At 47.2% G+C, this 25,882-nt stretch overlaps 1 protein-coding gene across 3 annotated transcripts in view; it reads left to right on the top strand.

Moving 5' to 3' along the window:
- LMBR1 (limb development membrane protein 1) overlaps positions 1-16,485 on the top strand; it is a gene marked incomplete at both ends in the record, with an annotated part of 138,912 nt that extends 122,427 nt beyond the window's left edge. For 2 of the 3 annotated variants that reach the window (XM_080701133.1, XM_080701132.1), the window contains one exon: positions 16,400-16,485. In XM_080701133.1, coding sequence (XP_080557259.1) covers positions 16,400-16,485 — 86 coding nt within the window. Of the gene's footprint in view, positions 1-14,003; positions 14,166-16,399 lie in introns of all 3 variants that reach the window. The other variant, XM_080701131.1, reaches the window with a different exon arrangement.
- Positions 16,486-25,882: the final 9,397 nt, after the last annotated feature.

Here is a 25,882-nt window from a genome sequence, read left to right as displayed (position 1 = left end):
GTAGCTGAGGCTGTCCGTGAACCGCGATCCTCCTGTCTCAGCCTCCCGAAAACTGGGGTTACAAGCGTGCGCTACCACGCCCGGCTCCTTGTTATTTTCTGGTATTTCACTTGTCCTGGGAGATTGGAGCCTGTCTGAGAAAATGTCACATTGGTCACATGAATCTAAATGTAGCCAACTGTTGATATTCAGATATCTTTGTTATAAAATGATTTTTAGATGAAATAGTTTCACATAGGATCTTTTAGTCAGAAGCAATGTTAAGAGGTCATGTTTAAAATGTTAAAATAAAAATGCTAGTTACAACTGACAATTAATTAATTATTTAAGAGTCAGATTCGCACCAAGAATAAAGACCACTAGCCTCGCCTTTTTGGAGGGGTGATACTGGGGACTGAACTCAGAAGAATTCTGCCTCTGAGCTATGCCCTCCAACCCTTCTCATTTTGCTTTGAAACAGGGTCTTTCCGGGACACTGGAAGTCTACTCAGTGGCTGAGGTGGTATCAAAGCTGTGACCCTCCTGCCCCAGCCTTCTCAGTATGTGATTATAGGTGTGCACCACCATGCCTGGCTTGAATATTTTTAATTACTATTAAAAAACACACATACCCAGTCAACTCTGAGATAGGTGAATAGTTATCGCAATGGTAGGAAATTAAATTTTAATTTTGGATTACATAAAGAGGCACTCATGAATAGCTTGTCCTTATAAAGACTATTAAATATTAGCTCTCAGGCTAGAATTGCTTGTGCTATTACTTTGAATCCCAAACCCTTCTTCAGTTTTCTCAGGAACCACTTTGGTTTATAGCCTTTCAAGTGTGTGTGTATGTGTGTGTGTGTATGTGTGTATGTGTGTGTATGTGTGTGTATGTGTGTATGTGTATGTGTGTGTATGTGTGTATGTGTGTGTATGTGTGTGTATGTGTGTATGTGTGTATGTGTGTGTATGTGTATGTGTGTATGTGTGTGTATGTATATGTGTGTGTATGTGTGTAGGTGTGTATGTGTGTGTGTGTGTATGTGTGTATGTATGTGTGTGTATGTGTATGTGTGTATGTGTGTGTATGTGTGTATGTGTGTGTATATATGTGTGTATGTGTGTATGTGTGTGTATGTGTGTGTGTGTATGTGTGTGTATGTGTGTGTGTATGTGTGTATGTGTGTATGTGTGTGTGTATGTGTGTATGTGTATGTGTGTGCATGTGTATGTATGTGTATGTGTATGTGTGTATGTGTGTGTATGTGTGTGCGTGCGTGTGTGTGTGTATGTGTGTGTATGTGTGTGTGTATGTGTGTATGTGTGTGTGTGTGTATGTGTGTATGTGTATGTGTGTGCATGTGTATGTATGTGTATGTGTGTGTGTGTATGTGTGTGTGTGTGTGTGTGTGTGTGTACATGGGCAGCACACTCTAGGAAATTCCAACTCTTACCTGGATCTGACGTAGTTTCTGATTCTTTTCTTCCTTCTGGTGACTTCACTGTGCACTTGCCAGTGGGAGTCCAAAGAAGAAAGGCTTTGGACGTCATTTCTTCTCTCAGACAGAGCTCAGTCATCTGGAAGTGACATTCAAGCCACAACACGCACCTCCTTAGCGCAGGTCACCGGTGTCTCCTAAATGCCCGTCCTCTGAGTTCTGGTCCTGTGTCTGTGGCTCGGCCAGCAGACCTCCTCCTCCTCCATTCCTGGTTCCCGCTGCCCTCTCCCCGTCCTCCCCTAGTGAGTCCTTAGGCCTCTCTTCACTGCTGTGCAGCCACCACCATCGCCGTCCCAAACTGACGCCTGTTGCCTCCCACGCGGCTCTGAGCTAAGCAGGTACGCTGCTGCCATCCCGCACGGCCGTTCCGAAGCAAGACCCGTCTGTCTCTTTGGTCTTTGGTCTCTGCTATCCAGAGGCCAGACCAGAAACTCTGGTTAGGGTGAGGGCAGATGTCGCTGCCACCTTGCAGTGATACCCAGCAACAGTGCTGAGCTTCCTGCGGTGACTCCTTCTCTCCTACCCTTTCTTCCCAGTTTTTCTATTAAGAAAGTAGAAAGAGTCAGACTAAACTTGGGATGAGGCAGAAAGCTGAGTGTATAGTGTTCTCTAGTATTCCATTGTGAGAGGATGCTTTCCTTTTCTTCTGTTCTCTTGAGGACAGCGGAATGAAGCGATGTGAGAGCTGAAGGCGGTGAAGACGAAGGGAGAATTGACTCGTGTGACTGAGAGACGCTGTGGCGGGAGACGGGAGGGTGTTTTAGGAACAGAGACAGCTGCCTTCCTCTGTGGAACTCAGACTCACTTCTCTGGACTCTGACCATGGCTCTCCTTCATTAGCTTTGCCTTCATGTTCAAGTTCACTTACCCTGGTCCCTGGACTGTAGAGTGACGGCCTTCCGATGAGGACAGCGTGAATTTGCAGTGTGAATAGCCGTCACGAGGTCGATTTGGTACTTGCAGACGCGCTTTTCCCTCTTGGAGCTTTGGCTCAGGCGCTCCCACAGCCCTCTCCCCTTGGCCTTTCTCTGCCTGCCTATCCTCCCATCCTCTGTGGCAAGGCAGACCCTGTGCAGCAGGTCAGGGTACCTCAGAGTCTGCACTCTGCCTTGCGTTACACTGGCTTTCTCACTTGAGGACAGCCCGCACTTGCCGTCTTTCACCCCGTCAAGTACTAGTTAGGAGGCATGTGTGGTGGCAGTGGTGCTGCTGGTGAGGGGGTTGTGTTCAGAACATGAACTGAGATAGTCCAGTTGCCCTGCTTCTGGCCTACTTGTCTCTATTTCCATGTTCTAAGCTTGTTTGTCCAAACACCTTAAAAGACTCTTACAAGCTGGGTGTGGTGACACACACCTGTAATTCCAGTACTTGGAAGGCTGAGAGAGGAGGATTATATGTTCAAGGCCAGTCTCAGCATCTTATAACAGCCAAAAGATGGAAACAATTCAAGGGTCCATCCTCAGAGGAATGGACAAAGAAATCGTGGTATGTACATAAAATGGAATGGTACTCAGCCGGGCGTGGTGGCGCACACTTGTAATCCCAGCATTCGGGAGGCTGAGACCGGAGGATCACAGTTCACAGACAACCTCAGCTACTTAGGGAGGCCCTCTGCAACTCAGTGACACCTGGTTTAAAAAAAAGAATAAAAAATAGGGCAGGGGCTGTAGCTCAGAGGCCAAATGCCCCTGGGTTCCATCCCCATTACCGCAGGGGGAAAAAAAGGACCGGTACTCAGCTGTAAGAAGTAATGACTCCTGAGTGAATCAAGCTAGTCACAGAAAGACAGATGCTGTAGGGCTCCACTTAGGAGTGGCACCTGGACAGAAAGCAGGGGGCTTCTTAGCTCTGAATGCCTTGTGTTATATTAATGTAGCATCTCAGCTACATTACTTCTTTCCTTTCTTATATTTTTAACTTGTGTCTTTATATTTAAGTTGTTGGTTTCCTGTAGACATCACATATTTGGATTTTACTTTCTTATCCATCCTATCAGTATTTGTCTTTGAGTTTTGGTGTTTAGACCATTATATCAAACATGGTTACTGACATAATTTCAGCTGAATTTCTCTTAATATGTGCCCCATCCCGTCTTGTTCCCCCTTCCTCTTTATCTTCATTCTTCCAGGTAAATTGGTTTTTTTTGTTTGTTTGTTTTTTGTTTTTGGTGGTACTGGGGTTCCTGGAAGCCCTTCTACCTCCGGGCTACACTCCCAGACCTATTTTCATATTTTTATTTGGAAACAGGGTCTCTTAAGCCAGCATGGCTGGCTTCTAACCTGTGCGATCCTCCTGTCTCCGTCTCCCAAGCGTGGGGATTACAAGCGTGCCCACCACGCCGGGCCCTAGCGGACTTTCTTGAATTTTTTGAATTTTGCTTCTGCTTTTTTTTAACCAGACGTTCATGTGTTCCTTTGGCGGTGTCATGTTTCCCTGACACTCATTTTTTGTATCGCTGTGTTGACATCAGTGCAGCTGAGGACTTCGTGGTCTCTCGAGTGAGGAGTGGTCTTCAGCACTGGGGGAGCACAGGGGCACTGGCTAGGGGAGTGCGCAGAGCCAGGCTGCAGCAGTGGGTGTAGCAGCACGAGGGGCGCCAGGCAGGGGCTTGTGGGGCCTCTGGGCCTGGGGGTTGGGTGGTGCGGTGGCTCAGGCAGATGTGGTATTCCCAGTGACATCTGTGGGGCATCTTTTGTGGCTGTGAGGGCTGTTTTGGGCAGGCAGGGGCTGGGCCAGCTGCAGGAGACACCCCTGTGGCATCAGAGCCCGGGTTTTGGCCAGTCACTCCACAGTGGGAGCTGGGGCTGGTGGTGGGAGGCTGGTTTCAAAAGTGTGCACTGGACACCTGCAGCAGTGGTGTATGGAGCAGAGCAGGTCTGAGCAGCCTAGGCAGCTGTGTCCACATGGGCACAGTGGTGGCCATTGGTTTCCTTAGAGGCAGAATCGGCTAGAGCCTTTGTTGGTGCAGGCTGTTGGTGACTGGTGGCACCTGCCCTCTTGCAGCTAGTCCTGTTTGCGTGTCTCAGCGGCGTGCGCCTTCCAGTGGGCCGTTGGCTGGAGCTCTGCATGTCCTTGGCAGCCGCCAACAGGCTGTGGAAGCTTGAGGCCCACCTGCTCTCCTTTCCCTGTGGGAGGAGCGTGGGGCTGGGGAGAGCCCTCCCAGGGATCCCTGCTCCACCTTCTCCATGCTGCTTGGCTTATTTTTAGATATTCTTTCTAGGTATGAAATTTTACCTGTTTTCTTTGAGTATTTTTTAAATATTGTTCCATTAGCCGGGTATGGTGGTGCGTGCCTGTAATTCCTGTACTTGTGAGGCTAAGACAGGAGGATCACAGGTTCACCACTCCCTCAGGAGTTTAGTGAGGCCCTCTGCAACTTAGTGAGACCCTGTTGCAGAATATCAAACAAAATACGGCTAGGGTGTAGCTGTGTCTTATGTTACCATTATTTCTTTTCTTTTTTGTGTTATGTTTTTCTTTCTGCAGTTTAAAATTTTTTTATTTTCAGCAGTTTACCATGTACTTTGGTGTAGTTTTCCCAAATTTTTTGGTCTCTGAGTTCGTTGTGCTTCTTTGCTTTGTAGGTTTATTGATTTGTAGGTTTATCGGATTTGGAAGATTTTCAGCCATTGCTTTTTCAAATAATGTACCACTTCTTCCCTTTTCTTTGAGGACGCTCATCATGAGCATATCATCATTTGCAGTTAATTCACAGTTTGCTGAGAATCTGTTCACATTTTTAAACTTGCTTTGCTCTATTTCAATTTGTATTTCTATTACTGTGTCTTTAATTTTGCTAATCTCTTCCTGCAGTATCGAATCTGCCATGAATCACATTACTCCCACATAGAATACTCTTTATATTTCACATTGTAATTTTCCTTTGTAGTAGGTCAATTTCAGATTATTTTATATATTTTCATAGCTTTGCTTAGTAAGTTCAATTCTCTCTGTAGCCTTTGACATAAAAGGAGTGTTCTAGTTGTGTTTCGTTGGCCTTTCTGTTAATGCTGTCATGGGCCCTGGCCGGCCGGCTGTTTCCCACAGGTGTGCACTGCTGGGCTCCTGCTGTGTGCAGCGCTCCGGCTCCAGGCTGCTCTCCTCCCTCTGGAGATGTCTGGCTGCTGCCTCTCTGCCCAGCCACCCACCGGCCCCTGTTTGCTTCTCAGCCATCAGTGGCCTCCATTGACCTATGTCCAGGGCCTTGAAAACTATCAGATTGTACATTTTGTCCAGCTTTTCAGTTTATTCAGATTGAAGGGGAAAAAATCTAATTTCTCTTATTCCGTCTTGTCGGGCACCTGAAGCTAACAATTATATTTCTGATTGGTATAATTTAATAAAAGCTCACTTCCACAGTAGGGCTCATCAGAGGTCCAGTCTGAGTTAGCAGTGCCACCTTCCATTCCATCTCAACGTGGAACCTCTCCTACTTATCTGATGACTTTGTTCTTTAGTAATAAAACAAGCAGCAATGAGGCTGTTTACATTCATCCTGACAGTAATGTGTTTAAAGTGATTATTTGAAGACCCTCTTCTTTCACACTGAGTCATGTTTGTTTGTTTCCACATTGTCTTACCTAAATTATTGCAATTCTGGCATAGAGAAGGAAACTTGAGAACCAATCAGAATAGTAGTGTAAACGAATCATGCTACTGGGTGGGCTGAAGCAGGATGACTTCAAGTTTCAGGCCAGCCTGACAGCTCTGCGAGACTACATGTCAAGAATGGAAAGGAGGCCTGTTGGTGCATGCCGGCGGTCCCAGTCCTCAGGAGGCTGAGGTCGCAACAGCTGCCGAATGGCCCTGGAGGGCTCATTCATGTTTAGAGCTGATGAAATTGAGTCCTGAGGGTTGTAATCCCCGCAGTGGGCAAACCCATTGTGAGGCACTTGCCTGGTCGGTGCGGCTGGAGCTGGGTCCTTGGGCTGTAGCCCTGGACTTGTACGGGAAGCCCTGAGCTTTCCTTTCTGCTTCCCACCGCAGCGCCCAGTCCCATGTGTACTGAACCCCAACACCTCCCAAGGAGACCCGGGAGAAATAAGTCTGTCCTCTAAGTTATGTGGGCAGGATTAGAGATTGTAGTGACTGAGACTGAGATAGAAGAATTGCAGGTTCAAAACCAGCCTCAGCAACCCAGTGAGAGCCTGTTTCAAAATGAAAAATGCAAAAAGGGCTGGGGGCGTAGCTCAGAGGCAGAATGCCTCTGGGTTCAGTCCCTGGTACCACTAAATACATAAGCCATTGTTTGAGTCCAGAGACAGAAAATATGTTCATCTTTTAATAGAGAAAATTTAATTCATAAATATGATTTTATAATAATATGTCTGTTCTTTTTGAAAGCTTTATATTAAAGCTGCGGGTGTGTGTGTCATTCACTTGTGTACTAGGCCGACACATACAGTTTATTGATGAAGGCACTCGTGGTCCCTTTGTGGCCAGGCTCTTCCTGGCTGCGCCTGAGGGACACGCGCGTGCTTGCCAAGAGCAGGAGTTGACTCAGGTGGGCTAAAGAACACAGGCTCTGTTGACTCACGTGCTGCGGGAGCACGAGCTCTTCCTGGAAATGAAGTTTGTATTCTGTACATTAGTGCTTTTAAGTGTAGAAATAGAAAAAATATTATTCAGGGAATTACCCATAAAACATTTTCAAATGAACCCTAGTGGGGGGTGTTGGGGGGCGTTGATGTGCAGCTTGTTACAAAACGTGTTTTACTCTTGACAGGTCATCCAGGTAATGTGACCTTACCCCGGGCACTGCTTGACTGACTAAGCTCCTTACCTGGTGTATATCTCACCTGTCTTTTAACAGAATGAACTTCTGAATGAGTATAAACATTAGGTATTTGATAATGGTGTTAAGTAATAATATTTGATAATTGAATCTTTCTTAGTAGTATTTTAAAAATTGCTGTCTTTCTCCCTTTATCTTTCTCTGGAAATACAGGCTTTTAAGTACTATACATTTATATTCAAATATTATTAAAGCTTTATCTGAGTATTGTTGCTTTAAGTATTGATATTCCCCCCCCTTTTTTTTTGCGGGTCTGGGGATGGAATTCAGGGGCATTGGACCTCTGAGCTACACCCCCTGCTCTATTTCTTATTCTTTATTTTGAAACAGGGTTTCACTAAGTTGCAGAAGGCTACTCACTAAGTAGCTGAGGATGCCCGCTAACCATCATCCTCTGGTCTCAGCCTCCCGAATGCTGGGATTACAAGCGTGTGCCACCATGCCCAGCAAGTATTGGTATTTTCAATTTGGAAAATATGTAATTATTGCTATGACAGAAGCCTTATCAGCCAGACTCTTAATGCAGTTATTAAGTTTTATTGCTGTCTAGGCTTTGTAGGTTTTCAGAATTGGAGAGCTGTGTGAGCCAGGTGTGGTGGCGCATGTTGGTAATTCTAGTGCGTAGGAGGCTGAGACAGGAGGCTTGCAAGTTCAAGACCAGCTTCCACAGTTTAGCGAGACTTTTTTTTAGCAATCTAGCAAGATCCTGTTTAAAAAAAACACCTTAAACATAAAAAGGGCTGGACATGTAGCTCAGAGCTAGAACACTCTCATGTTTAGCTCCCACTGCCCCTCCTGCCCCTCCCGCACATAGAGCTGTATGTTGTCCAGAGTAATCTTTTAGTCAGTAAATAGAGCAAGATTTTTCAAAATATTAAACGTGAGACAGAAATGTCTTTAGAACTTGTCCCTGTGAGTATAGCTAGTTCTGGTCTGGCTCTACGGCAGTGATAGCAGCAGGCTCCTGGATCTCTCTCTCTGAAGCCAACCTGAAATACCTGGAAAGAGAACGCCTGGTGGTGGAGCCTGGTCCCGCCGGGCCTCCTTCTTAGGCTGCCCCATCTGGCTGAGGTTGGGTGTGCGGGGAGGCTGGTGAGAGCCCGCCCTGCGGTCTGCACCCCCCTGTGTGTTCACGTGCTTGCCGGGCAGTGCATGCTGCCCGCCGTGCTCTCAGGCTGTGCTGTGGCTCTCAGGGCAGGCCAAGCTCAGGTGGGTGCCTGACCACGCAGCGTGTGCAAGCCAGTGCTCTGTGGAGTGGGGCTGGAGCCCCACATGGATTCTTAAAGCAGCCATCGAACTGTGAAAAAACATCAGACCGTGTATTTAACTTTTAAAGCGTTCTGTCAGGATGTAATATTATGCCAGTAAACTACATATATAGTCAGTGAGTGGCTAAAGACAGACATTGGGTTATGTGCTCAGATCTTGTCTTTACTATGGTACTGTGTGATTAAGCACTTTGAGTGCAGGTGAGACTGCTGAGGGGCCTCTGGGCATCATTCTCATTCTAGGACCTGTTGCTTCCTCTAGAGGTAAGCCCCATGGAATGTCAAACTGTGTGTGCATATGTGTTTTGCTAGTGAGGTGATCCTTAGCACCACCAGATTCAAAAGGCGTCTCTGCCCTGAAGATTAAGTAGCTGCCTCTGTGAGGTCCTGGACAGAGAGCCCTGGCGCCTGTGTTGGTGGGTCACTGCTTGTTCACAGACCACCTCCGAGGCCCAGCTACAAACACTCCCAACTCTTAGGCTTTATTCAGAACACAAACACAGATATTTGTCGCTTTTAGCAAAGTCGAGTCTTTTTTTTTTTAAATAAATTTTTATTGGTGCATTGTAGTCATACATCTTAATGGGATAACAAAAAAAACTTGTGGAGATATACACGCACACATCACCCAATCAGCCCCTACCCAACCCAATCCCTAACCATTCCCTCTCCCACCCTCCTTCCCATGCTTGGTTTCCTGATTAACTTTTTTTTTTTTCCCCCTTCCATATATGGTCAAGTTTTTTTTTTTTTTTTTTTTTTTTTGGTGGTTCTGGGGTTTCTGGAAGCCCTTCTACCTCCGGGCTACACTCCCAGACCTATTTTTTATATTTTTATTTGGAAACAGGGTCTCTTAAGCCAGTGCGGCTGGCTTCGAACCTGCGCGATCCTCCTGTCTCTGCCTCCCAAGCGCGGGGGTTACAAGCGTGCGCCACCACGCCCGGCTGGTCAAGTTATTTTTTACGAGGTTTCCAAGAATATTTGGTGAAGGAAATAATAATCTTTTCACTAAATATTGTTGAAAAATAATAACTACATGAAAAAGAATAAAATAGGGCCCTTACCTAGCACAATATACAAATATTAACTCAAAATAGATAAAAGACCTAAATATAAATCTTAAGACTATAAACTTTTAGAAGAAAAACAGGGTCCTAAAACTTCACATCATTGAAATTGCCAGTGTTTTCTTGGACAAGATTCCAAAGGCACAGGCAACAAAATAATAAACAAACTTCATAAAAATTTAAAAAAATATTGTACATCCAAAGACAATGTAAACAGAATTAAAAGTAACTGATAGAATGGGATAAAATTTTTCCAAATGCTATATCTGAAGGTATACTAATATTCCAAATAGAAATCCTAAAAATTAGTGACAATAAAAGCAAACAATATATTTAGAAATAGATAAAAGATTAAAATAGATAATGAATCTCCAAAGATCTTTATATGACCAATAAACACATGAACATCACTCATCATTATCATAATATAACTAAACATTAAGGAAATACAAATAAAAACTATAGTGAAATACTACTTCACATTTGTTAGGATGGCTACTTAACATGAATTACCTTGCTCCAGCCCTTTACCTTGAGTTTGTTCCTATCTTTACTTGTAAAGTGTGTTTCTTGTAAGCAGCAGGTGGATGGATTCTGGTTTTTAATCCATTTTGCCACTTTATGTCTTTTTATTGGGGAATTGAGGCCATTTACATTCAGTGTGATTATTGAGAGATAACTTTTAATTCCTAACATGTTAAGATTTTATTTCTGTTTGAAATACTGTTTACTCTTCTTTGCTTAGTTGTCTGTTGGATGGAAAATCTTGTTTGTCTGGTTCTGGTGTGTATTACCTATTTCTTCTTTGTAGTTAATCTCTTTGAGTATTTTCTCTAGCGCTGGTTTTGAAGACATAACTTCCTTCAGTTTCTGTTTGTAATGGAAGCTTCTTATTTCCCCATCTAATTTAATAGATAGTTTTTCTGGGTAGGAAATTTTTGGCTGGAAGTTGTTTTCTTTCAGAGTTTGGAATATGTTACTCCAAGCCCTTCTGGCTCTCATGACGTGGTTTGGGAAGTCTGGAGTGATTCAAATTGGTTTGTCTCTGAATGTCGCTTGTCCTTTTGTTGTTGTTGCCTTTAAGATTCTCTGCTTGGCTTCCACATTGGTCATTTTGACAGTTATGTGGCATGGGGAACCTTTTCTCTGATCCTATCTAAAGGGAGTTCTATAAGTTTCCTGGACCTGTGTATCGACCTCTTGCTGTGTGTTTGGAAGTTTTTCTGCTATTATTTCTTTGAAGAGATTATTGATCCCTTTGGTTTCACCTTCTTTTCCTTCCTCTATTCCAATTATTCTTAGGTTAGCTCTCTTAAAATGGGCCCATATTTCTTCAATGTCAGATTCCTGCTATCTGATTTTTTTTCTAAGTTATAAATTATGCGTTCATTTTTGGAGTGGTCGTCTTTTGGAGCGAGATTCTATTCTCCATGTGGTCTAATGTATTGTTTATACTTTGAATTGATGCCTTTACTTCAATGATTGTATCCTTTCTTTCTTTTAAACTCTCTCTAAATTCTTTTCGAAGGTCCTGTATTATTTCAACAATTATATTCCTGATTTGATCTTCTGGAGACCTCTGAATTTCTGTGTTATCAGGTTCTGATGTTGTGGGGTTGTGGGCATTCATTACTCGATTGTTGTTCCTCTTTCCCATGATTTCAGAAGTTTGTGCCTTCTCTGAGTTCTTCCCTGGGTCACTACAACTTCACTTAGGGTGCTCTGGATCTCGAGTTTGTTGTAATCTCGGCCACCACTTCTCCTTTACTAGGTTGTATCGTAAAGTCTCAGACCCAGGGAGTTAATCGAGGCTGCACGAGACCATTGGGGTGCCAGGCTGGGTGTTTTCTCACAGGGAGCTGCGTCTAGGGTGTGGTATCTTTGCCGCCACTACTCCTTCACTGGGTTGGACTGCAAAATCTTAGACCCAGGGAGATTATCAAAGCTTTGCAAGTCCCTGGGGGTGCAGTGCTGGGATTTCTCCTGTAGGGGCCGCAATTTCACTTACAGTTATTGTGCGCACTGATCTGGAGCTGTCACAGGCGTGGTGAACTGGCCGCTGCTGCTGGCAAAATGGTGCTGCTGTTACGCCCTCAACTGTGAGGCTGGTGTTATTTCTTTTCTGGTTTTGAGCTCTGTTTGAGTCCCTGGAAGGCGTGATGAGCTTAGCCACTGGGAGTTCTTTGCGCTGAAAGAACTGCTGAATTACACCCGAATGATCCGCAGCTGCTCACTTCGGCTCCTAGTTTACCTTTCTTCGCTGGAGCCTGGTGTTGTGAGGCATGATGGTGCTGGTGCGGCTCCGCGATGCGGGCTGGTTTCTTTTCTGGTCTCTGTTTGTTCTTCGAGTCTTCTTTTTCTCTGTTCCTTGTGTTTACATTTTTTATTTCTCTGCTGATAGTGTTTTCTGGCTATGAAAAGTGCTGATTTTGTGGCAATAGAGATCGAGTGTTAGCAGGACTCGTAAACGCAGCTTTTCTTGGTCACCATCTTCCCCGAAGTCCAAAGTCGAGTCTTATTAGGCTTACAGTTGAAACTGTGTCCAAGATTGTTGTTGGTGTCATCCTGCAGTGGTATTTGACAGGCTCCACGCATGCTCCTGGCGTCTGGGTTTTAACCTCTTTTCAAAATTTCTCTTTCTTCCTATTTGTTTGTTAGTTTGTTTATTTTTGTGATGCAAGGGAAGGAACCAGGGCCTTGTGTATGCTAAGCAAGCACCCTACTGCTGAGCTTTGCCCATAGCCTTTAGTCCTTTTTTCAAGGTTTTAGTCTATGTTTTTATTAATCATCTCTTTGAAAAGTATTTGATTTTGTCTTTCAAATTCATATGCATTGGTCCCAGGCAAGAGTGACTGGAGGACAACGTCTGAATCCCTGTTCTCACTGCACTGTGTGCACAGGAGGGTGTCCTCTCGTCTGAAAGTCACTCCGTGGGGTGCTCTGTGTTGGTTGACGGAAGTGCCCTGGGGCAGAGCTGGGAGGCAAGTTCAAAAGTCAGTTGATGATGTGAGTTTGAGTCAAAAATACTTCTGAAATCGCCCATACACCCTTGCCTCACCGTGCTGTTTGAGGTGCTTGACTGCACTCGTGCCCTGCACTGGAGCCCCGTTACTCTTTGAGTCTCTGCGGGCGTCCTGTGTGACTCCTCTGGCTCTTCAGTGTCTTCCTTGGAGTTGACTAGAACCCTGCTGTCTCTCGCTGACCACTTGAATGTCTGGGTTTATTTACTCGTCAGTGGTTGGAAAAATTCTGCCACTCACATATTTGCTCAGGTATTGGACCTAGGGCACATGCTGACCGAATTGTATGATTATTAAACATTTTTAAGTAAAAAAGACTTTAAAAGTGGTGTGGAAGTAGATTTAAGTAACTTAAATGTGCACATGGCGTAATTCCACTGTGTATACAGCTTTGCCCTTTTACTCCACAGTCCTGTAGTATTAAACTCATTGTTTTTATAGAAAAAATATCCTATTTATCATTCACTTATACAGTATAAGGACGTAATTCCACTGTGTATACAGCTTTGCCCTTTTACTCCACAGTCCTGTAGTATTAAACTCATTGTTTTTATAGAAAAAATATCCTATTTATCATTCACTTATACAGTATAAGGAATGTGTGAGGTATTGCTCTGGGCATCACAATGCTAAGAGTGGAACAAAACAGGTCTGGTGGCACATCCTGTAATCCTAGTATTTGGAAGGCTGAGACAGGAGGATCACAGGTTCAAGACCAGCCTCAGCAAGTAGCCAGACTATCAGCACCTTAGTGGGACCGTGTTTCAAAACAAAAATTAAATAGGGGTGAAGGAGTGGCTTGGAGGTAGAATACCCCTGAGTTTAGTCCCCAGGACCGTAGGAAACAACAGTCACTGTTCTTAAGGAACTAATGGGAAAAAAAGAGCAGGTAATGTGTGCTGTGAAGTAGGATACAGGGCCACAGAAGAGCCCATGTTTAGGGAGGTGAATCTGGTCCCCACTCGCTTGCAGGAGCTGCCTTCAGCCAGGGTTGGGGCGGGGCAGCGTGAGGACCTGCTTCCGCACTCATGGCTTCCTCCTCCGGACCCTGGAGTCCTCTGACCAGTCTTAGCCGTTGCGTTTCACCTGCGCACACAGTCAACCTCCTCGGACAAGCAGCACAACACCCTTCTTGTGAATGTAGCTGAGGCTGTCCGTGAACTGCGATCCTCCGGTCTCAGCCTCCCGAATCCTGGGATTACAAGTGTGCGCCACCCTGCCTGGCTTATACATTTTAAACCAGAACCATTCATGAGAGCATCTCACATAACTGAATTGAGAAATTGCTTGGAATGTGACCTGATTTGAACTTTATTTTGTAACAAATATATCTTACCTGATTTTATTAAGAGCTCTTTTATTTATTTGAACAGGAATCACTAGATTTGATCTACTTGGAGACTTTGGAAGGTTTAATTGGCTGGGGAATTTCTATATTGTTCTGTCCTACAATTTGCTCTTTGCCATCATGACAACACTGTGTCTGGTCAGAAAATTCACCTCTGCAGTCCGGGAAGAGCTTTTCAAGGCCTTAGGTAATCCTGAGAGTTGGGGCATTCTGTCTCTGTGTGTCTGTCTCTCTCCTTCCCTCCTTCCCAATGAATAATCTTGACATTGGATTCATTTAAGTCTTTATTCGGTCTCTACACATGTACAACCTCAAGTCGAATTCCAGATCTACAGTTGCCGGTTGCGACTCCTGCAGGACCGCCTGGAACCTCAGCGCACGGGTTTGTGGGACAGCGTTGATACCTCCCCTGGGGATCGTGGGCATTAGCTGACGTGGTTCTCTGGGTGCTCAGTGTACTGCTGAGCACATCCTAGGCGCTCAGCGAGCCTCAGCTTCTTTCTTCTTATTAGAGGGCAACCATCATCAAACGAGGGAGGCTGGGTTTTGGTGACGGTGTTTTTTGTTTGTTTGTTTGTTTGTTTGTTTTTGGTGGTACTGGGGCTCCTGGAAGCCCTTCTACCTCCGGGCTACACTCCCAGACCTTTTATATTTTTATTTGGAAACAGGGTGGCTCCGAAGCAGCGCGATCCTCCTGTCTCCGCCTCCCAAGCACGGGGATGACGAGCGTGCGCACCGCGCCCGGCTAACGGTGGTTTTTTTGAAGCTGGCTTTTTGATGACGCTGCCTTTTACTACATCTTAGTTAAAGCTTTCGTAGAGGCTCGGATTTTACAAGTATCAGGGTAGTCCGTGCTTCTCTCCAGTCAACGTTTGGGGGTGAGAATGCTAGCAGTCTTGGCACTGACGGGTTCACTGTCTGCCCATGGGAGGCATGCTTCGCCATGGCCGCAGAAACTCACTGCAAGATAGAGGTGTGCTCTCCATGCGCCTGTTCACGCACTTGCTGAGTTTTAGACTCAGGATGACCAGTGCACGGGACATAATCGGCTATCTTGGATATAGGGTATGTGATTTTTTTTAAATGACAAAATCAGGAAAAGGCAGTGATTTGTATAGAAATTTAAAAGTTTTGTGTTGTGGCACACAGAAGGAGAGATAGGAGGATCACAGGTTCGAGGACAGCCTTAGCAAATAGTGAGACGCTCATCAACCTAGTAAGACTGCTCAAAGAAAGATAGGGCTGGGGGTAGAGCTCAGAGGTAGAATGCCTCTGGGTTCAGTCCATGATGCAAAAAAAAAAAAAAAGGAAAATAAAATGATGGAGAACTCAGACATTAGCTCACATGCCTGAGCTGAGGCCATACAGTGCATGTTCTCTGTAGCCCCTGGCTTGAGCTGTTTCAGAAGGCAACTACAGGTGACTCTGTGGCCCAGTTCTCAGACAGCCTCGACCGTCTGACAGTGGAGCTTCCCACACAGCCTTTCCACCCACGAGGCTTGGCAGGACGACCTCTGGAGCAGAAGGCTTTCAGACGACCGGTCCGTGTGTGTTGTACTTTGAATCGTCCCTGGGAGGGGATGGCTGATTAGTAGTGAGCTCAGTGAGAATGGCTACATCTTATTTCAGTTGAAGTGCGAAGTATTCACGACTTTTAATGCCTAGGATTGTGCAGGACCGAGTGAGAATCAAACAGTACTCTGAGTCGGGGGTTGGCTTTGTTGTCAGCACAAGCAGAGGCTCCCACTTGCCGTTTCCTGACTGACTGGCTGCTCTGGGCTGCAGTGTGCTAGGAGTGTGAGTTAATGTCCTCCATGCTGCTTCCCCAAGGAATCCTCTGCCAAGTAGTAGACACCCCTCACCCGCGGTGAAGACCGCCGTCTTACGTGCTGTGGGCTCTTCGACCAAAAGAGGAGTGGCATAATCAAGAGTTACGTGAAACTAATAGGTTTACTTTTCCTTCCAAATGTTTCCTGCTGTCCTTTGGGTGCACTGTCGGGCAACTGGATGCCTAGAGGAAAGCTTCTTTAGGTGTATGCAATAGCTGGGTGATCCAAGACCTTAAGTATGATTTCATGGGCACTCATAATTTGATTCTAAAATTCAGCTATCTCCGTTCTTCTTTTCTCCCTTTCTCCCCCCATTAAGTCTCTTTCTCTCCCCCACTGATAACCGTGTCCATTTCATAGACGGCCTGCTACGTATCGGCCATGGGGACGGTAATGGGGCAGCCTCCCGCCCAGCCCTTTGAGCGGCCCTCCCCAGGCTGCCGGGGGAGGAGACTTCTCAGTGCTGGAAGGCGCATCACAACTTCGCGCCCCAGCTCTTTCTTCCGCTTTGTGAACCTCCCGCCACCCGCCCCTCGCCTGACCACTCAGTCATGCCTCACTTCTCACCATTCTGTAAACTTTATTTTTGCAGGGCTTCATAAGCTGCACTTATCAAATACTTCAAGGGATTCAGAAACAGCCAAAACTTCTGCAAATGGGCATCAGAAAGCACTGTGAGACTCCTGGCGGCCCCGAGCTGCGAGCAGACTCAGACACCCCGTCACTTGAGCACGCCTCCCGCCGGCCTGGCGTGTGCTCAGGCCTGGGCCGCCGCTGTCCTGTTTCAGTCTCCTAGGAACGTGGCTCTTGCTCGTCCTGCTTTGGGTTCTGCTTTTCGATAGACCCCCCAGTGTGGGCTTCAGTGCCGTCCTGGAGACATCTGGAAAAGCACACTCCTCTGCAGACACTGGGGCTGCCTGCCGGTCTCTGGTGAAGAGTCCCACCTGCGGTGACAGGGGCCGGGAGGCAACTCAGACGCCCCAGAGCGCGGCCCACACCCACCTGGGCAGAAGCCACCAGAGGCTCCTTGGTGCCAGCGAACACCTGCGGAAATCAGTTCACACCCTGCATTCGTTGGTTTTACTTGTGGTTGCCCAGGCTGGCTTCGAACTTGTGTTTCTACTGCTCCAGCCTCTGAGTCGCTGGATTATAGGCTTGCTGCTCAGATTTCTGTAGAAACTGCTTTACAGAGGCCATTATTGCACCTTGTGCATTGGGACTATAATAATTGCAGATTATATTTTTTATTTACTAAAAAAAGCATAGCTTCTGGTTTACTTTATAGAACATTTATTAGATTTTGAGCCAAGGGAAAATACTAAATTTTTTTGGAACCCAAGCATTGGCGGGAAGCCACAGGAGCATCTTCTGTTGTGCAGTGCAGTGAGCTGATAGGAAGCACCGCAGAGCCTGGTGACGGAGCAGTCCGAGTGTGAGACTCGGGATACCTCTCGTAGCAGTTACCAGCGCTGCGCACACTTGTAACTTAGATCTTGCCTTACAGGCTATGTGTATACTCACTTTTTTAAAGCATTTTTCAAAGACCACTTAGTTCCCTGTGCTTCTGTGATGCTTATGAAAAATGTAAATACTGAGTGGTAGAAACCCGTCTTTCTTCACATTCTTGAGGCTTGGTTACTTTTGTATATGTAATTCTGAGCCTCCGACTTACCAGTTCACCTTAGCTCTCATGAGGTTAGCATCTGCAGCGCTAAGAATAGGTTTGTGGTGATTTGATAGTCATTCAGTTACTGAGTTGCAGGTGATTGTTGGGTAGTTTCTTGACTCTTAAGTCCACCAGTGAAAACCTCCAATCTCTGCTCTGTGTCGGTGGTCGTCCACAAGGGGCGAGCACTGGACGCCCTGTATGCAAAACACAAGGCCCATCGGCACACAGCCATTTGATCTGTATAACACGTATGTTCACATGCACTATGCGTGTGGCAGTAGAACGTCTGTGTTCAGACAAAGTAAAACATTTTCTCAAATTGTTTAAAGGGTTTTTTTTTTTGGAGAAATTTATAAAAATAGTCTATTTCTGTCTAGAGCCAAATTAATATGAAAATTCAGCCTATATATTTCTAAGCCCTGTTGAGTACACTTCTCCTTTATTTATACTTCTGCGTTTCCTTCTGAGCTTCTCATCTTTTTAAAATGCAGCTTAGTTTTAAAATAAAAACACTCATGCTGTGGACCCAGGCAGTAGTCAGTACACACCGCAGTCCAGCACTGCCGGCTCCTCAGCGTGAGGCTGCCTACCTAGCAAATTAATGTGTCACTTGCTTTCTCTTCTGCTGTTGGTTCCTACTTCAGCATTCTTTGCAAGGTTTGATTTTACTGAAACTTGGAATTCGTACATTGAACAGTCAAGAGGAAGACAGAAACTCAGGAGTACTAAAATAATTTTTAACTTACACCAGTTTCAGGGCACATCCAAAGAAAGAGTTCCTGGGTATTTGTAAGACGCCTGGATTTTTTTTTAGTAAAATATTAAACTTTTCCATGTCTATCTCAACTTGTGAATTTCCTAAAATGAATTGAAAATTTTAAGACACTTGCGCTTCCTGTCGGGTCTCAAGTACCTGTGATTGCTAGGTCCGTATCCTGTGGCGTGGCCACAGCCCCGCGAGGCTTTCTCCCTGGCTGCAGGTGCTGGACTCTCCCTCTGGAGCCAGCGGCCTGCCCTGGGTGCCCCTGCTCCTGCACATGTGTGGGAGGCTGCTCTACCAGAGAACGTCGGCGTGGGTGCTAAGCGCCTCCCCTGGCGAGGACAGCCATGCCTGGGGCCCTGCCTCTTACCGCAGTGGTGTGCTGCGGGGAGGGGAAGGGATAGACTGGCAGACGGTGCTCCCGCTGCTCCAGGGCTAGTTGTGGAAAGACTGTTCCGAGGTGGGTAGGACGCACCAGTGACAACTTCAAGGTGCTCTGCTTCCGGAATTTGTTGATCTTCATCACTGATTGGTTCTGCAGCACTTAAATGATGTTACAGTTAGAATTATTTTATATTACAGCATTTATATCGATTTTTACTGACTTTTCAGGATATTTCTTAGATTTAATATTTACGTAGTTTTATGTACAGTCCATGTAAAACTAGGCCTGCTCTAAATCGAGTACTTTATGCCCGTTGGACGTGTGCATTGCACGCAGGGCTGGTCAGTGGGCAGGGGTGCGGCCTCAGCTTTCCGCACCCCACACCTCGAGTCAGTGTGCCAGGCGCTGCGGCCCTCCCTGCAGCCGCAGCGATGACTTGGTCCACCAGCGACATCGGCACCCATCCTGCTGAGCCTTTATGTGCTTGCTGTGGTGAGCACGGCACTTAATGCATCCAGGAAGAATTAGAAGTGTGGACATAAATGCTCTGCGGACTTTAAACTTAAAAAAACTGATAATGTTACATTAATGTTTGGGCACATTATTAATGTTTGGGTAAATTATTTTTGTTTACAAATTGTTTATAAATTCTTAGCCCTGTTTCTATGATAGACTTTTAGTGTGGCTTTTAAAATGTCTTAGAAATTAAAGTTTTGCAAACCTAACTTAGTATTTGGTTTACAAGCATATATATATATATATACATATATATATATATATATATGTATATATATATATGTATGTATATGTATATATGTATGTATATCTTAAATATTATCTAGTGTGAATTTTAAAATGTCCTAGAAATTTAAGCTTTGCAAAAGTAATATTTGTTTTAAAAGCACATATATATTAATCTTAAATATAGTCATGGCTAAAACTTAAGGATATTTATAGCCCACCTCCATTCTGTTTTATAAAGGGTAGTAATTAATTCTGGTGAAATGTTGAATAGAGGAAGAAGTATCTATTTCCACTATCTCTCTCTCTCTCTTTTTTTTTTTTTTTTGCAGTACTGGGGATGGAACCCAGGGGCATTCTACCTCCAAGCTACACCCCCTGCCCTATTCTTTTTATTCTTTATTTTGAACAGGGTCTCACTGAGTTGCAAAGGCCTCACTAAGTAGCTGAAGCTGTCCGCGAACTGCGATCCTCAGGTCTCAGCCTCCAGAATGCTGGGATTGCAAGCATGCCGCACGCCCGGCTCCACTCTTTTTGCTGTGAAGTTATATTGGTAGATAAACTTCTTTGCAATCCAAAAAGTATCATGAAGAGTTGAAAGCATGCGTTTTCGTGTGCTTAGTGGTCCAGCTGTGTAGATCTGTGTGCCTCCTTCGCTCTCTGTGGTCCCGACAGTGCCTCTGTCCCCCGCGACAGAGCTGCTCCTGCTGCTGAGGCTCTGGCCAGCAGCTTCCCAGAATTCCTCAGGAGCAAAGGGCGTTAGCTTCTGGCTGATTCACTGGCAGTGACACGGGCTTTTGTGTCCACCAGGAATGTCACACTTTTGTCCACAGTAACAAATGCATTTCACTCAGTAATTCAAGTTGCTCACACAAATACATATAAAAAATTAAAACAGTGGTCTCTTACCACATGTGACGCATGCCGGCGTTTTCCATTTATTTTATTTATTTATTTACTTACTTACTTACTTACAGTACTGAGAATTGAACCCAGAGGCATTCTACCTCCGATCTACACCCCCAGCCCTATTTTTTATTCTTTGCTTTGAAACAGTCTCATTAAGTTGTGGAGGGTGTCACTGCATAGCTGAGGCTGGCCTTGAACCTGTGATCCTCCTGTCTCAGCCTCTTGTGATTTAAAAAAAAAAAAAACACTAGAAACAAACAACTAAGTTATTTCCTAACCTACTAATGGATTGTGAGCTTTAGTTAGATTTAACTTTGGGCTCAGGTGAGAAGAACTAAACTTTTTTTTGGTTTTATTTGGATTTTGAATATTGTTAAGATAAAAATTCATTATTGCAAGTATTCAAAGTACCATGTATGTAAAGGACTTGTTATATGCCAATAAATGTAATTAAAATCAGTAGGCACAATGAAAACTTTCAGATAGAGTCCGAATCTCAATGCAGCATGATTGATCCATGTCGTATAGGAGGTCACACAGGCTGACCTTCTCAAGAGAAGATGTCTAACAATTCTGATTCAACTAGACAGTGATTCAAGCTTGATGACAAGCAGGACACTCAGATGACACCGGCATTCTTGGGTGTGCCCTGGGTGCGTGCCCTTACTTCCGGGGCCTGTGGAAGCCCAGGCCAGGGAACCTGTGAGTGCGGGCAGCAGTGAAGCTGAGGTCTGCCGCGGACAGAGGCTGCCGCAGGCACCTCGGGCGGGAGCGTGGCCGCAGACGGGGGCTCCTCCATCTGCTGTGAGGCCTTGGTGCCATCGGGCATGTGACGCTCCACAACTTTGGGCGCCGATTCTGCAGCGTTGAGGCCGTTGTGACAGTGTGGACTCAGCGGGTGTCATGGGGAGTCATGGCTGCAGCGGGTGTCAAGGCTGCAGGTCCGTGGGGAGTGGCGCGTGTCCAGCCTCCTGGCGCAGCCCGGCCTCCAGCCCTCGCAGCGGTCTGAAGGGGACTCACCTTGCCCCTGTATAGTGCTCGCTGGAATCTCGCCCGAGACCTTGGAGTGGACTGGCGTAGGGGGCTGGGGGCGCGAAGGGTGAGTTCTGCCCTGTGGCCAGCCCTCGGCACCACCCGGACGGGAGCCTGCTCGGCAAGCTGAGGGTGACTGCGCAGCGCCCCACGGGCAGGACGGCTGGGCCTCTCCCTCCCTGGCTTCGCTGGGCCTTTGGCGTTTGGTGACTCCGTGGTGTCAGAGCTTTCCAACACCAGACACGTCTCGGGGTCCTGTGTGCCGATGGAGCCGCAGCCAGCTTGTCTGCCTTGGCCCGTGCACCAGGCGGACCTCCTGCCTCGTTTCAGCAATGCAGACAGCGCCTGAGGTACAGTCTGCCACAAGAGCCAGTCTGTGTGGAGCTTGGAGGAAGGACCTTCAAGTAACAGTGGTGGTGACGGGCAGCGTTACCGCCCTCCGCCAGTGTGAGCCCCACGGCACCGCCTCGAGCACGGTGCTCGGCGCCGCCCCGGTGAGGTTGGAGGCGCAGTCACGTGACCTGCACACCGGTCAGGCTCAGGAGGCCTGGAAGCCGGGCCTGCTGTGCCCACTTGGGGATGGGGACGCTTAGCTGCAGCCTGTGGGAAGGGAGCGCCCGCCTTCACCCAGGCGTCCCTCTGTGCACAGACTGCAGAGCCCTTTCCAACAACAGATGCCCTTGGTCCTTAAAGAACCAGAGGTCCTGAAACATCCAGACTGTTTCAAAACCATTAAGTCGTCTGAGGTAGCCCGTTGGAGATGGGGGCGAGGTGAGGGCGAGGTGAGGGCACGGTGCGGCATTCCGGCTTGGCAGTGGCGTGTACCTTGAGAGCTGCTCCAGGTCGGGCTCCACTTGGCATGGCCGGCCAGCTTCAACCTCGCAGGGTTCTGGAGCTCAGCCGTCCTCCGCACTGGGGAGGACCCTGCCCCTGCCAGGCAGGAGTGGTCCTGGCTAGTGCAGGCCCCTCCCTGGGCTTGCGATCCAGGGCTAGAAAGTAGTAACCATGGCGATCTGTGCCAGAATGCAGGTGAGGAAGCTCGAGTCTGCCGTGGGCCGGCTGTTCTGGAGCCCCACGGCAGGCCCGTGCCACCCTGCCAGGCCCGTGCCGCCCTGCCAGGCCCTGAAACACGAGGCACGGGGGAAGCTCAGCTGTTGCTTTTAGTAGTTTACTTAAATGTTCTGTATCGACTTCTTAAGGTCACGTCACAATTAGTTGTGGTAGATCCTCTAAAAGTTAAAGTGTTTAACACGAGGGGCGTGAGTTCCCGTAGGTGCCACGCAGCCTCTGGTTTGCCCATTACCCTCGTGGGCGAAGGAGTTTGGATTGAAGCTGGTGGGTTAAGAGCCTGAAAGAAGTAAGAACATGACTTTGGGCCTCCACGCCCCATCGTCACTGGGGAAGCTTGGAGCCCGGACGTGTCACGTGTAGATTAGTGTTCTGGTGGAGTCCAGAGCTACAGAGCACAGTCTTCCTGGATCACTGAAGCGCTTCCCGATTCCTCTACTGTAGTCCCTAGATTTGGGGGTGGGGGGTGCCGCTGCAGCTTGTGTGGCTGCCCCGTGACAGGCCCGGCCACACAGCGTTGCCTCATGCATGTGTGCCCCCTGGCTCAGACGCCTCCCACCCATCCCACTCCAAAGGCCCCAGCGTGCCTCGCTGTGTGGGTGCCCATGGCAACCAGCGCCTCGGTGTTGGGTGGGGTTCCGCTCCCTAGCGAGGCCAGCTCTGACGGACACCCGCCCTGCACATATCTTGGCTGCTGTTCTGACACTGCCTGACATGCGCCCTGCAAGTGGAGTCCCGGGTCAAGGAGCCGTGTGGTTGCCCCATACCACCAGCAGGAGGAGGTCTGCTCTGCGGCCAGCACTGGCCTTTTGCACCAGTGGCCACCCAGCAGGCAAACATCTTGCTGCTGTCCTTGCACTCTTAGTGACGTGGGGGTGCTTTATTTGAGCAGTTGCTTGTATTTCTGCTCATGTGAGTTATCACTAAACACACTTGGCCCATCCTTTTGATACTTCCTAATGCCATCTTATAAAAACTTTATTATAGACATTAACTATTTGCCTCTTTCGTATATTGTAAGTATTTTTCCTCATAATTCAGTTTTTTTATAAAAACTTGCTCACAATGTTTTAAAAAAGTATGGGAATTTTGAATTTTTTGTCAAAATATGTATTTCCCTTTGGGGTCCTAATTAGGCCTTCCTCACAGTATTTTACAAAAATGTACTCACTTTGCTACCGGCAGGATGTAATTTGCAGAGCATGCGGTCCACTCCTGTGGAGTGCAGTTCTCCGTGTGTTCACTGGGGTAGCAGCCCCCGTTCCTCTCAGCCCCCAGCATGGTGCTCGCCCTAACTACAGTGCTTTGGGAGGCTCCTTTGTTTTTCCCCAGGAAGCACTGTGGGTCTAGGCGTTTCTTGAGGAAAGGCTTGGGCAGTGGCGGCCCAGGTGTGACACGCCTCCCTCACTCCAACCCAGGCCAGGGCGGGCTCTTCATTATGACTGAAGGGGAAGACCCGTGTCCTCCAAACCCCCATGCCAGGCACCACGCTCCCGGCCTCACGGACTCCCCGAGGCCCGCTGCCTAAGCTGGCCCTGGTTCTTAGGTCAGCAAAGCACTTGGCTGCGAAGGGCAGAGGTTGGCTCTGCCTGCTTGAGCAGGAGAGGGGTTTCCGGGAGGATGCATGTTGGCTCACAGTCCGTGGGCGCACGCCCAGCGGCAGGGACGCCCCCCACCAGGAGATCCATGTCTCTGGGCCTCCTGGCAGGTCCAGAGGTGGCGCGGTGCGGCGCGGCAGGGCTGCCCGGGCCTTGGCCACATGCCTGCGCTCTGCCTTTGAATGGGGGAGCCCGCTGCTCCTCGGGCTTCTGAAGGGGAAAGCGGGGTTCTGTGTGCAGCTTACACTATTGCTCATGTGCTAAGTTTTTACTGGCATATACCCACAATTGAAAAATGAGCACACCCTCACATGCATTTTTGTTTATCATTATAGGTATGTATATATACACATGTATTTATTATATCTATGTACATATATTTATATGCAGCATAAGTAAAAAATACCCAAATACTATTTTGAAAGGGTGAGTATGAATATGCCTCAGTAACACCTATTATGCACCTTCACTGATATGCACTGGCATTTCCCAAAAGCAAAGGAAAGGGTGACATAAAAAAATAGAAGTGTGAAGCCAGGCGTGGTGGCGCACGCTTATAATCCCAGCATTTGGGAGGCTGAGACTGGAGGATCACTGTATGTAGACAACCTCAGCTACTTAGTGAGGCCCTCTGCAACTTAGTGACACCTGTTTCAAAATAAAGACTAATGCCAGGCGTGGTGGCGCACACTTGTAATCCCTGCGCTTGGGAGGCGGAGACAGGAGGACGCGTTGGTTCGAAGCCAGCCGTGCTGGCTTAAGAGACCCTGTTTCCAAAAATAAAAAAAGTATAAAATAGGTCTGGGAGTGTAGCCTGGAGATAGAAGGGCTTCCAGGAACCCCAGTACCACCAAAAAAATAAAAGAGAATAAAAACTAGGGCAGGAGGTTTAGCTCAGAGGTCAAATGCCCCTGGGTTCCATCACCAGACCTGCAAAAAAAAAAAAAAAAAAAAAAAAGAAGTGCAAGTTCCCACACTCCTCGTGGCATGCAGGGTCCGCCCTGGACCTGGCCCTACAGCTTCCTCACATGGGCACCACTTCCTGGAGCCGGCCTCACGCCTCTGACCTCGCCCACCGTGGGCATCTGGGGCAAAGGAAACTTGAGCCACAGGACAGAGAGAGCCAGGGAGCCTGCGGGGACCGTAGGGTGGACGCCTAAGCCCGTGGCATCCACTGCTAACCAAGACTGGACCAACCAGGGCGCATTGTTCACAGCTGTGCTTGGTTGCTGTGAATAGCCAAGCTCCATCCGGTACAGCCGGCTGCCCTAGCTGTGGGCTCTGTGGTATGCAGTCAACAAACCCTGAATTGAAAATTTAAGAGCTTCTGTACTGACCATGTAGACATTTTTCCTTGTCATTCTTCCCCAAACAGTACAGTATGACAACTATTTACTTAGGACTTGATTGTATTAGGCAGTGTAAGTAATCTAGAGGTAACTGGAAGTATACGGGAGGAGCTGTGCACACATTGACAAATCCTGGACCATCGTGCATTTCGTATGAGGAATTGGAGTGTCTGTGGACAGCCCCGGGCCCGACCCCCTCAGCTGGGCAGCGGAGGCTGAACTAGCAAAGTGTCAGAACAACCCTGAGCAGGGAATTTCCATCGTCACTATGCGTGGGCTATACTAACGGTCTACACTGCTCTGTGATTAAAGTGTGATTTGCCATACTGAATACCGCAGAAGCTTTTATTGAGTTTACATATTAAAGTGCTGAGCTGAAGCAGTGTCATTATGTTACACAGAAACACAGTGACTATCACACAGTAAGTCTGAGGGTCAGCAGAGGCTGTCAGGCCTGCACTGATGGAAAACACCAGGAGCCTGAGCGTGCTCCGGCTCCCTGGCTTGTTGGTCAGACTGTACTTTAGCCAACACCATTCCTCATTTATTTCAAGAAAAATGAAT

Source organism: Muscardinus avellanarius, assembly GCF_963383645.1.
Source record: "Muscardinus avellanarius genome assembly, chromosome: 9".
Classification (NCBI taxonomy): domain Eukaryota; kingdom Metazoa; phylum Chordata; class Mammalia; order Rodentia; family Gliridae; genus Muscardinus; species Muscardinus avellanarius.
The sequence above is the reverse complement of the archived record's forward strand: the minus strand, read 5'-3'. Positions and strand labels throughout refer to the sequence as shown.